Source organism: Centropristis striata, chromosome 9 (assembly GCF_030273125.1).
Source record: "Centropristis striata isolate RG_2023a ecotype Rhode Island chromosome 9, C.striata_1.0, whole genome shotgun sequence".
NCBI lineage: Eukaryota > Metazoa > Chordata > Actinopteri > Perciformes > Serranidae > Centropristis > Centropristis striata.
Genome location: NC_081525.1, coordinates 16,928,649 through 16,939,131, shown reverse-complemented (window position 1 = coordinate 16,939,131; position 10,483 = coordinate 16,928,649). Strand labels below are relative to the sequence as shown.

Here is a 10,483-nt window from a genome sequence, read left to right as displayed (position 1 = left end):
CATTGTGTATTTTACTCTAAATCTGACCTTTATCACAAACATGAACATCATGTCATATTGAAGAAAACTTGACACTAATGATTGAGACCATAAACTCATTAGGTAAATATTTACTGAGGTAATGTATCAAATCAAAAAGTAGGGTAATTTTCTCATAGACTTCCATACAATCTTACTTCTTGCCAGCAGTTGCCCCCTGCTGGCAACTGTAAAGAATGCAATGCAATGACGGTGAGACATTGCTAAAGATAAATCACAGTATTCCATTTGGTCACAATAACCTTTTCAGTAGATGTTGCAAAATTGGGACAGAGGACTGGGTTTTATAAAAGTCAGTTTGGTGAAATTATGATATTTTAAGGTCCAAAACGATAAAGACCTTTAAGATTGAAAAAGTCATGGAAAAAAAGATGATTACACTGCAAAGTCAACTGTCTGAGTAATGAGATGGTTCACACATGCTTATACGAACTGAATTGCATGTAATCTTAAAGTGTGGTCTTTTAAGGTAACCCCAGATCTACGATGAGACTTTGTTATTGCTGCCTCTCAGAGTCTACCTTAAAATGTCAAGCAAGGTCCACTTTTGGATTTGTCCCATGTGCAGCAAATAACACATCACTCCTGGTTACAAAACATCTGGACAACAAAAGACTCAGAGGAGTTTAAAGTGAGACAGCTGTGAGCAAACCCAGCAGACGGACTGATTTTCTTCAACATGAATCCTGCTCTGGTGGCGCTGGCGTCGGCTTTGCTGGCTACGGTGGCAGCTCAGTCTCACGACCATCATGACATGGACTGGGTCAACGGCTATCGGCAGGGCTTTAACTTCCAGTGTCCCCACGGAGAGGTCCTCGTGGCCATCAGGAGCTACTACAGCGAGACGGATGGCTCAGACCGCTTGTGGACATTTGAGTGCCAGCCCACACCTGAGGGTCTGGGGGAGCCCAGTGACTGCTGGTGGGACGACATCAACCGTGCTGGGATGGAGTGGTGGGTCCTCTGTCATGTATCCGTGATTCATTTACTGGTTGAACAACTCCTTTCTACTTTCTTTGACAGCTTTGTTGCTTGGATTTATGGATTTTAGAGTAAATTACAAATTAAAATCAAATCAAATCAAGTTTTATTGGTAGGATGACTGGCTTGTGGCTTGTGGCACAGAGATGCCGAGAATTCACTCTAATTGACAAAAGAGTTTTCTCCTGTGTATAGTATATCTACAAAAAACATTACACTAATTATCTTAAGTAGTGGCAGTGATATGAATAATTGATGCAGAATAATATACAAGCACAATAATTCAGAAATGCTGTCAAAGGAGATCAACATCTGAATCATATTACATGCGTAGAGTAGTTGATGAACTTACTTTGAGCTTAAAGTTTCTTTTTAATGCTGCCCAGCAGCTGTGAACATGTTTGTTCATTGTATTCAATTATTCATCTCGGTCTAGATATTTCAGAAGGAAATGTATTAAACTGTGGCCCCTTTGTCTGTAATTGTTCCAATCAACAGGAGGATGTATGGATCAAAGATTGAAAAAAATGACCTAAATGACTAAGTTATGTTGCTTCAGTGCAGGTCTAAGATATTCTTTGACCAACAACACTGGTAGTTAAAGGTCACTATTAGCAGACAACAGAGTCCCATACGAGGCCTGTGCTGTGTGTGCTGAAACTGTTGTATGAACAAAAGCACCCGTGTTGTTGGACTGGAAGACCTCCAGTCCATACAGCTGCAACCAGAGAATGTGGTTGGTGGTTTAAAGGTTGCACCACTTCCTTTGTAAGTTCTAATTACACAAACTTATGTAGATGTTAGTTGTTACTAAATATCTACACCCACTAACTGCGGGGTGTAACTGCTGCATAGCTAACTGAACTAGCAAGCTTTACCACGAAAATTCATGTTAGTTTGCAAACACGTGACCTAGTAAAGAAAGTGAAGATAATATGCAAAACTGTCACCCGATAAAATTGTGTTTGATAATTACTTTTAATGACATTTGACAAATTATGCATGGATAAATGTGTACATAAAACAGAGCATAGACCATGGTTTTTGTAAGGGAGCAGAACACAGTGTTGTAGGTGGGGCCTCGTTCATTCCTATGAAAGTTGGTCAGTGGCAGATGAAGCCAAAAAAGGTTGACCTCTGTGTATAAAATTATCCAGATCTTCCGCCTCCATGGGCCCATAGAGCAACATACTTGGGTTTCCTTTTTAACCCCACCGCTGTGTCTCAGTCTTATTTACATGAATGGAGGATGGAAAGTAACTCTGGATTTGTCGAATAGTGAACTTTTCAACTTTTAAGACAATTATAATTAAATAAAGGCTATTGTGTAATGTGAAGTTGATTCACCACCCAAAAAAATATCTGCTTATTTATATGTCTATCAATGTACCTCTATGGGAAAAAGTATTTTTCAGCCCATTGGCATCACGTGACGGATACAGAAGTTATAATTCCACTCTTCGGACACTATATCAAATTAGCTTCGAAGTTCAGTGCTTTTCCTGTGGGCTTGGTATAGACTGTATATAAAGATGGATAACATGACAGCTTCCCCGGAAGTGAAGCAAAAATATCTTGATTGCCCCCTGGTGACTGGCTGCGGTATAGCTCATAAACCCCGCCCCCTCCATGTTAGTGGATGGAATATGCTTAAAAGCTAAAGAAATGTCAACAACTTTTCCCCAAAGATGGCTTCCGTCATTTTAGATCTTAAGTTTGTTTTAATTACTTTTTTAATGTTGTAAAAAGTGTGTTGGGCAAATGTATGCTCCTAGTTAAGTTTATTATAATGCTTTGTATAATAGAATGCCTAAAAACTTTCCATGTGTTTTATTTCTGTCCTTTTTGTTACTTTCATAAAAAGTAGAATTGTTCCCACTGTTTTCTCATTCAGAGGAACAAAGCCAGGTCCTCCTGGTCCTCCTGGTCCTGCATGAATCACCGTCTCACTCCAGAACAGCAATATGTGTCTTCCACTGACAGTTCCTGGGAACATGACTACTGCCAGTGAATCTTAACAAGATTTGTCCAACAGGCTGTGTCAATGGCTCTTCAGAGACATCACATTGTATTTCATGGGCCACATGTTACAGCATTTTGCAGCAGCTTGCCACACGTCATTCACAAAAACTCGATAGTAAAAACAGACAAGTCAACAAAAATCCACTGCGTAAATGTTCTCATATAAACATGTTCTGCAAACTTTGAACTAACTGCACAGAAAGGTTGATCTTATTAAAAGACTTGGATACAAGTTTACAAAACCTGTTTGGGGGATAATTGTAACCAGACGTTTCTGTGTAAATACCAGCTTGAATCATATGTAAACAGATTGCAGACTCAACTATATCTGCTTCATATTAGTTGTTCTAGGTTGGAGAGCATTTTTATTTGTACTCCTCAGATTGATTTTGAGTTAAGCTCGATTGCACCCAGCGCACTGATTCAAAGACAAACACTGTGAACTCTATCATTGCCACGCCTGCCTCTCTTTAACATAGCTGTCGGTTTGAATTACACCAGTAAGGACATTACCCTGCAGGGAAACTACCCCCACTGGCTGAATGGCTGATGGCTGTGCCCTTGTTGCCATGACAAAGGTCTACACATCATGCTGCTCCTGCTGCTTGGACCTGGTATTCTTGGATGTGTTGTGGTGACAGCAAAGTGTATGGGCCATAAACAAAGTGCACTGTCCACAAACCAGTATCTACTTCAAACAATATATATGCATTTCAGTGTTTTACCTCTCAAGAAATCCAATAAACTTTATGTTTGAAAGCAGAGAAAAGACTGACTTGGAAGTAACAGAAGGGTATCATTTTAGACCTTTTTCTGTGTCATTCGCTGCCATTTTTTGGATAACCGAATGACTTTAATTTGTCTTTGCAGGACTTCAACATGCACTCGCAACGGCCTGGTAGCGGGAGTACAGAGCAAGTACTTTGAATCCGTTCTTGACCGGGAGTGGCAGTTCTACTGCTGCTACTACAAACGCCGCTGTCCCTATTCCTGCATGTATGTTCTCAAAGGGCAATGTTAAGAAGTAGTTTGACATTTTGGGAAATATGCATACTCCATTTCTTCTCAGAAGTTAGATAGGAAGATTTATAACCACATTCATATCTGTCTGTTAGATGCTGAAGCCAGTGGATGGTTATTTAATGCATTGACTAACACACAAAAATGAGTTACTAGTGAGCTAGCTGGCTAGCACATATGTTACAAAATAAAGCTAGCGACCTACTGTTAGATTAAGTTAAGGTTGGCAAAAAGATCAAGGCGAGAATTACTTCAGTATATGACTACTGGACACAGTTACATAGGTGATGTAGATGATGCAGACTGTGGTGTAGAACGTGACATATATAGGTATGAAAGTTATTTAACAGGTTAACTTAAAATAACAATGACTTTTAGTTTCATGAACATCAGCCTCTTGGGTCAAAGTCTGGGATTTGTTTGACCCATTCACCACACCTCCTGGCCACTTGCCCTAAAACAGTTTCTCAGTCTTTACTGGAAGGGTCACTTCCTCCTTTCCTCCCATCCTGTCATAATTACTACGGCCACTAGAGGTCCCACTCTAACAACAGTTTTACTTTTCATAGGTATACCTTTGAACAATGAAGAGAGTGCTATTGTATCGTGTTACCGTTAGGAAAGTGAATTATAATATGTCCCAAAATGTCAAATTATCCTTTTAAAGGGTATACATTATATAATAATAACTCGCCAAAACGTTCCACAAACTTTTGTTGGTTTCCACAGGAAAACGAATGACATTCCTGAGTACTTCAGAGAAGAGGCAGAGCTGGTTGTCCCTTCTTATGGCTACTTCATCCGAGGCGCCCAGACTACCTTCAGTGGAGTGCTAAGGTTTGCTCACAACATCTGTGAACATCTGTTTATTTCCCAATTACGTCTGATTCCATGAAGCAACAGTTTGGATAGAATTTATCCAGAAATTGTTGTAATCCTCTCATGGTTGGGCTGGGAGAAAAGATTTCCGCTTTAAGGCCTATGGGACCATAATTTATTGGCAGAACAAACAAAAAAACAATAATTTATGGTTGTTGAACTGACTGATTTTATCTGATGCTTTCTTTCAGAGATCGGCAGTGGAAGTACATCCTGTGCAGAATGACAGACTTTGACTGTGAATTTGAAAATTTATAGACTTGTAATCAGCATTTTTTTTTCATATCCATAAACATTTTAAACTCAGCATACTCATTTACTCTGAAAAAGATAATCCTGACATTATCCATTACTGATATGATTCATGTTTTCATTCATGTATTTGCTTTTGTAAAATGGATCAACCACTGGCATGTAATATATGTCTGTATAATCACAGTTTTTTAGTCTAGCATGCAAAAATGACTACTCATATAAAGGTAAATGTCAAATTGAACATCAACACAGGTGGTCTGCAGGGGATTTTGGCTCCGCCAGATACTTTGGAAAGGTTAAGTGTTTTCAGTTCGTTGCTGGAGGAACTACAAGCCATTTGGCAGATTGTGAAAGTGTTTTTCCAAAACAAAGTGAATTAGTTATGGCTGTGGTCATGGTGGTGGTAAAGACTGCACCAGGCTCCACTCCAAGATCTCTGAGTTAAAGTCACGTGATGGACAAACAAAATTGTTTGTGGTCGGACCATTTTCACGGTCATAAAGGCATTCAGTGAGCGGTGGGATGTGACTGATTGGTGTATTGTTTTGGAGGTCAACTCTTGGAACAGCTGTGTATGTGCGGCAAGTAATGAAAAGGTCTTTCAGAATCACTGGCAACATTAACTTTGGATGCAGTGAAGAGTCTCCCACCTACTTTCAATTTACTTCAAGTCTCTTTTATTAAAGTGTTTTGTTCAGTTTTTATTAATTACAGCTATGCAGTTTACTGTAAGACTAATATAACTATACAGTGTGAAAATGGGATTAAAAACCATGCACTTCTTTTGAAATCTTTGTATGGTCATTTATTTATTGGTCTGCCGTGCAAATTCATCTAACATAATGCAAAAAATAAAATAGTTTTGCATGTTGGAAAAAAAGAACAACGTAGTGTATGAGGTTTAAAATGTAATATAAGAATTTTGATTAAAAGCTGAACTTGTCAAGACTGTTGGTGAATGGATCATCACACTATCTGAGAGTGTAAGCCTTCCAAAAACACAGAGAGGATGAAGTCAGCCGTGACGATATCAACAGCTCCTCTGGGCTTAACTTGGCTGCAGGCAAACTCAACACTGCTTCATATTGTCATAAAATATTGCTGGAAGGGTCTGACATCAGGGATTACCATATCAACAGCAAATCAGTTTCTTATTCAAGTGAGACTATAGCAGAGGGAAAATTTAATTTGAAAAGAATTTGAAACCTATGACTTCTATTTTCTAATGTTAACTGATGAAAAAGTAGTATCTAGTTTTTGTATCGAGGTGCATCTAAGTTTTTTTCTTCTTTAATCTGTACAAAAAGTGTAACCTTGGGACATAGCTCAACCAACATGAATGCTCAAATTAGTTTTTTCCTAAATACATCTAATAGCATATGAGTTCAAGGTAGCAGATCAAATATGGAAAAATAAAGTGCCCAGAATCCACTTTGTCCTCATTCTCATTCCACTTGTTGGAACGGGACAAGCAGCATTTCTTTACCAGCTCAACCCTCCAAATGGCTGTTAAAATCTATTCGGACTTAATGGAGTGAGCTGGGCGAAGGTCAGCCGGCTTGCTGCACCGTCTTGAAAAGAGCTGGGGATCGGGCCAGTAGCTTTCAGCACTGTTTGTTTATGGCAACTGCTGTCCCGGGGCACAGGGCCAAACGTCGCAGCGTGACACAGCTGTCCCCTGAGCCAGTGGACGGTGGCGAGCCACACGCCGGCAGAGGCCTCCTGCCCCCAAAGAGACCCACTGTCCCTGTGGTGGAAGCCTCCTTCCTGAGCTGGAAAACACGGGGGGATATATTGCACCGCTCTATCCGCTCCTCTCTCCAACATGTTTCATTACAGCTGGATGAAAAACAATCCTTTCAAAACAATATTCACACTGGCTGTAATTAGAGTTCATAGGAGGAGTCACAAAGCTATTAAAGTCTCCTTACAGCAATCACTTTTGGAATCTGTAGTTATCCACCATATAATCAGGAGCTAAGTATACATTTATGGCAACAAAGCCCCAGTGAAAAAAGGGATTTGACTTCTGATGAAAACCTGCTACTGTTATAAACACAATATGGCTGTTATATTAGCAGTTTAATGGACCCAATGCATACTTATTTTGACTAATTTAACAGAACATATATCTTAAAATATTGTATTTATGATAAAAATGCATTCAAATGAAAATAATGATAATTTATCAATATTTTCTAAGTTGGCACAGGGTTTACAGCCATGCTAGCAGCTTTGTGAGGCTACACAATGTTGATTTGAGCTAAATGCTAACATCGTATCAACATGCTAATATGATCACAATATCAAAGCTAACATGCTGATGTTTAGGTTTTATGTATTAGTGTGTTGGTATCAAAAATGTCATTGATGTAATCCAAAACAGACAAACCCTTATTGGACAAATTAAATGTTTTAACTGATGATGGTGAAGGGGTCACGGAAGTAATTTCAAAACATCATGAAAAAGTTCATGGCTAATTGTAAATTGGCTATGAGATTATTCAGTCTGGACGATAAAGGCCATATGAAAGAAGTGGACATAGCCACTGTGACGTCACCTGTTGGTCTGTCAAGCCTCAAGTTTGGACTGTTAGCTGTTAGCATCTTGGTTTGTGGCGGTCTCCATGTTATTATTATTTTTTTTTTTTGCAGTCAGAAGTCAGCAGCTACCTATTGGTAGGTTGGAGATACTTTTCCACCAATGCTAGTAAGTTAGCTTGGTTAGCAATGTGTAAAAATGGACAGTCGACTCCTTGGAGTCTCTTTTGTATTACCAAATGCTAGCCAAGACATTTTAGGTGACCTAAATGTTATAATCACACAATCGAAACCATAAACTTATTATGAAAATGTTTACAGAAGCAATAAAGTGACAATTAGATAAAGGTTCATAAGATTCACAGTGATGCCATGTCTCATATCTCATAGACTTCTAAACAATCAGACTTCTTTTTGCAACCAGTGGAGCTGCCCCCTGCTGGCCATTAGGAAGAATGCAGGTTTAAGGCACTTCAGATTTAAGATGTTGGTTTCAATACTGCTGAGTGTTTGACTAACAAACAGTGTAAGTACTAAGTTCAAATAAGCGAATAAATTATTCAGTATATTTGCACAAAAAGTAGAATAGTTAGGAAAGTAGAGATTCAAAGATGATTTATGTTATTGTACGAAAGTGACGGGAAAGAAAACCACTTGTTTCAATCAGAGAAATTAAATGTCATAATGGCTCTCTAATCGAGCACTAATAGTCTCTGAAAAAAAGAGGGATCATGTGATGTTTTTGTACCCACAGCCCGAGTACGCCTCTCTCCCTCCACTCAGAACTTGAGGCCAGCTTGTGTAGTTAATGCCTGAGTTCATTAGCTGCGATCCAGTGATTCAGGCTTCTGTGCAGCCAGGGAAGAATGAGACAAATATCAGCTTCTCATAATAAGAGAATACTGCATTCATGCTAAAAATCCTTTCTTGCACTATCATTAAAAAAAAGAAGAAGTAATTGTTATTTATTAGTGTTCCACCGGCTGGCCTTGCAGACTCTTTTGTTATGGAGGCTGTAGAGGCCTCAGTTGAGTAATGCTTCTCAGTTAGACTATATTCAAAGGGGTCCTTTAACCTCTGACCTAAAGATATCTGAATGAAAATGTTTTCTATGGGTACCCAAGAGAGTCTACCCTTTACAGACATGCCCACTTTATGCTAAAATCATGCTTTTCTTCTTAACTTTACCTTGCTGTATAAAATGAGCTGTGGTGATATGAGGATGATCACAGCCTCGTGAAACTTTACAACCACAAACTAAAGACCTGGAGCATTCAGATGAAATATGGTTTTATTAGTATATTGACAATAGAGGGGTATCGCAACAGTGTTCAGAACAGCGCTCCTCATCAGAAATCTCTTACATGTCAAACCAAATCCCAACACCAAGTTTTCTGTGGTCTTCCTCAAGGTCTTGGTGTCCTCACTTTATTGGAATCATGAAGGCTTTATCTTTGAATATGAAAATCTCAGCATGACGCTTATTTTATTTTTTCAGAAAGAAAGAAGTAATGGTGAAAAGAGGTTGCACTGAGAAACTAGTGGTACAGATTTTAGCCTTAATGTGACATCATGATACCAGCTTTCTATTACTTTGGTTTATGACTAAAAACCTGCAGAACAACAACAGATGTCCATTGTGTTCCCTGTTAACTGGCAATGTTGGTAAGTTGTGAGCATGCAGGTGTGTAACCAATGCACTGAAGAGCGGCCACAAAGAGCTGCTCACTTAAAACAACTTTTAATAAAATTATTGTTTATAGTATCTTTGATACAGACTGCAGCACTCATAAGGGACACCTTTTATTGGAAGGTTATTTTACACTTAATGATATCCTGGAATAAGAAAATAATACAGTTCCCATACCTGCTGGAAAACCAGCATTAGAACCTACGCATACAATATGACATTGTATAGGTTGTTGAATTATTCTTGACAGTTTCACCCATTGCGGTTTTTATGTTAAATTATAGAATATTCTGTCATTTACCACCCAAATGAATTAGCTGGCAATTAAATAAAATGGGAGGGAATGTAACTAGTAATTACCACCAAAATGTTCAAACAATAATTTTTAATAATTAAGAATTAATTAATTTTTTAGACTTTATACAACTGTTTTAACTCAAATGGCTCTGATCCCCAGCAGTAAAGAAGTGAGGCGCTGTGTTTGTGGTGTGGGCAGGGAGAGCCCCAGCGAGGGAGCACCATGGAGTGTGACCCTGACCTAGCCCTGGGGCTGCACAGATAGCCTGTTTATTTTAGGGAGCCTCTGCCCGCTCTTGCTGCTCTCACTTGAGGACAAAAACAGCTGCCTCTTTTCATGTCAGACTACAAGCCGTGCAGTGCAGGGGAGGGCCACCAGAACTCAGTTTGAACAACTCTTTCCTACAGAAGTGTACAGCTTTTCTAAGAAGTGACAATGATGTGAACTTATAATGTGTTTACAATATAGAATATCAAACCAATGCAAGCACACTAAAGGGTTTATACAACCAAAATATCTGTCCTTTTGATAACTGCCTCCACCCCAGTACAATTGAGGTGAATAGCATTATGCATGTAGTACTTATAGACATTTGAACAACAAGACCAGAAACTCTGTCTTTGTTACAGATCTCTGGAATTTTAATAGGGACTGTTTCTTCAATAGAAAGCAATTCAAGTGAAAACTACCATATCTGCGTTACTAGTTGCCACTATGGGTAAATAGGAACATGTAACAAGCCCCTAAAGGCTCAATTT

General features: G+C 38.9%; 1 protein-coding gene across 1 annotated transcript; it reads left to right on the top strand.

The window, feature by feature from the left end:
• Window positions 1-586: 586 nt before the first annotated feature.
• On the top strand, window positions 587-6,124 carry dpt (dermatopontin). Its single transcript, XM_059340442.1, has 4 exons — window positions 587-993; window positions 3,913-4,038; window positions 4,792-4,899; window positions 5,133-6,124. The coding sequence occupies exons 1-4, from the start codon at window positions 719-721 to the stop codon at window positions 5,197-5,199; spliced, it is 576 nt and encodes a 191-aa protein (XP_059196425.1). The 5' UTR covers window positions 587-718; the 3' UTR covers window positions 5,200-6,124.
• Window positions 6,125-10,483: the final 4,359 nt, after the last annotated feature.

What these genes read in the sequence shown, in the direction of transcription:
- dpt (XM_059340442.1), top strand. Translation starts at nt 719, where the DNA reads ATGAATCCTGCTCTGGTGGCGCTGGCGTCGGCTTTGCTGGCTACGGTG. An exon ending in AACCGTGCTGGGATGGAGTG is followed by an intron (nt 994 to 3,912) that starts GTGGGTCCTCTG and finishes TTGTCTTTGCAG; the next exon opens with GACTTCAACATGCACTCGCA. An exon ending in ACCTTCAGTGGAGTGCTAAG is followed by an intron (nt 4,900 to 5,132) that starts GTTTGCTCACAA and finishes GCTTTCTTTCAG; the next exon opens with AGATCGGCAGTGGAAGTACA.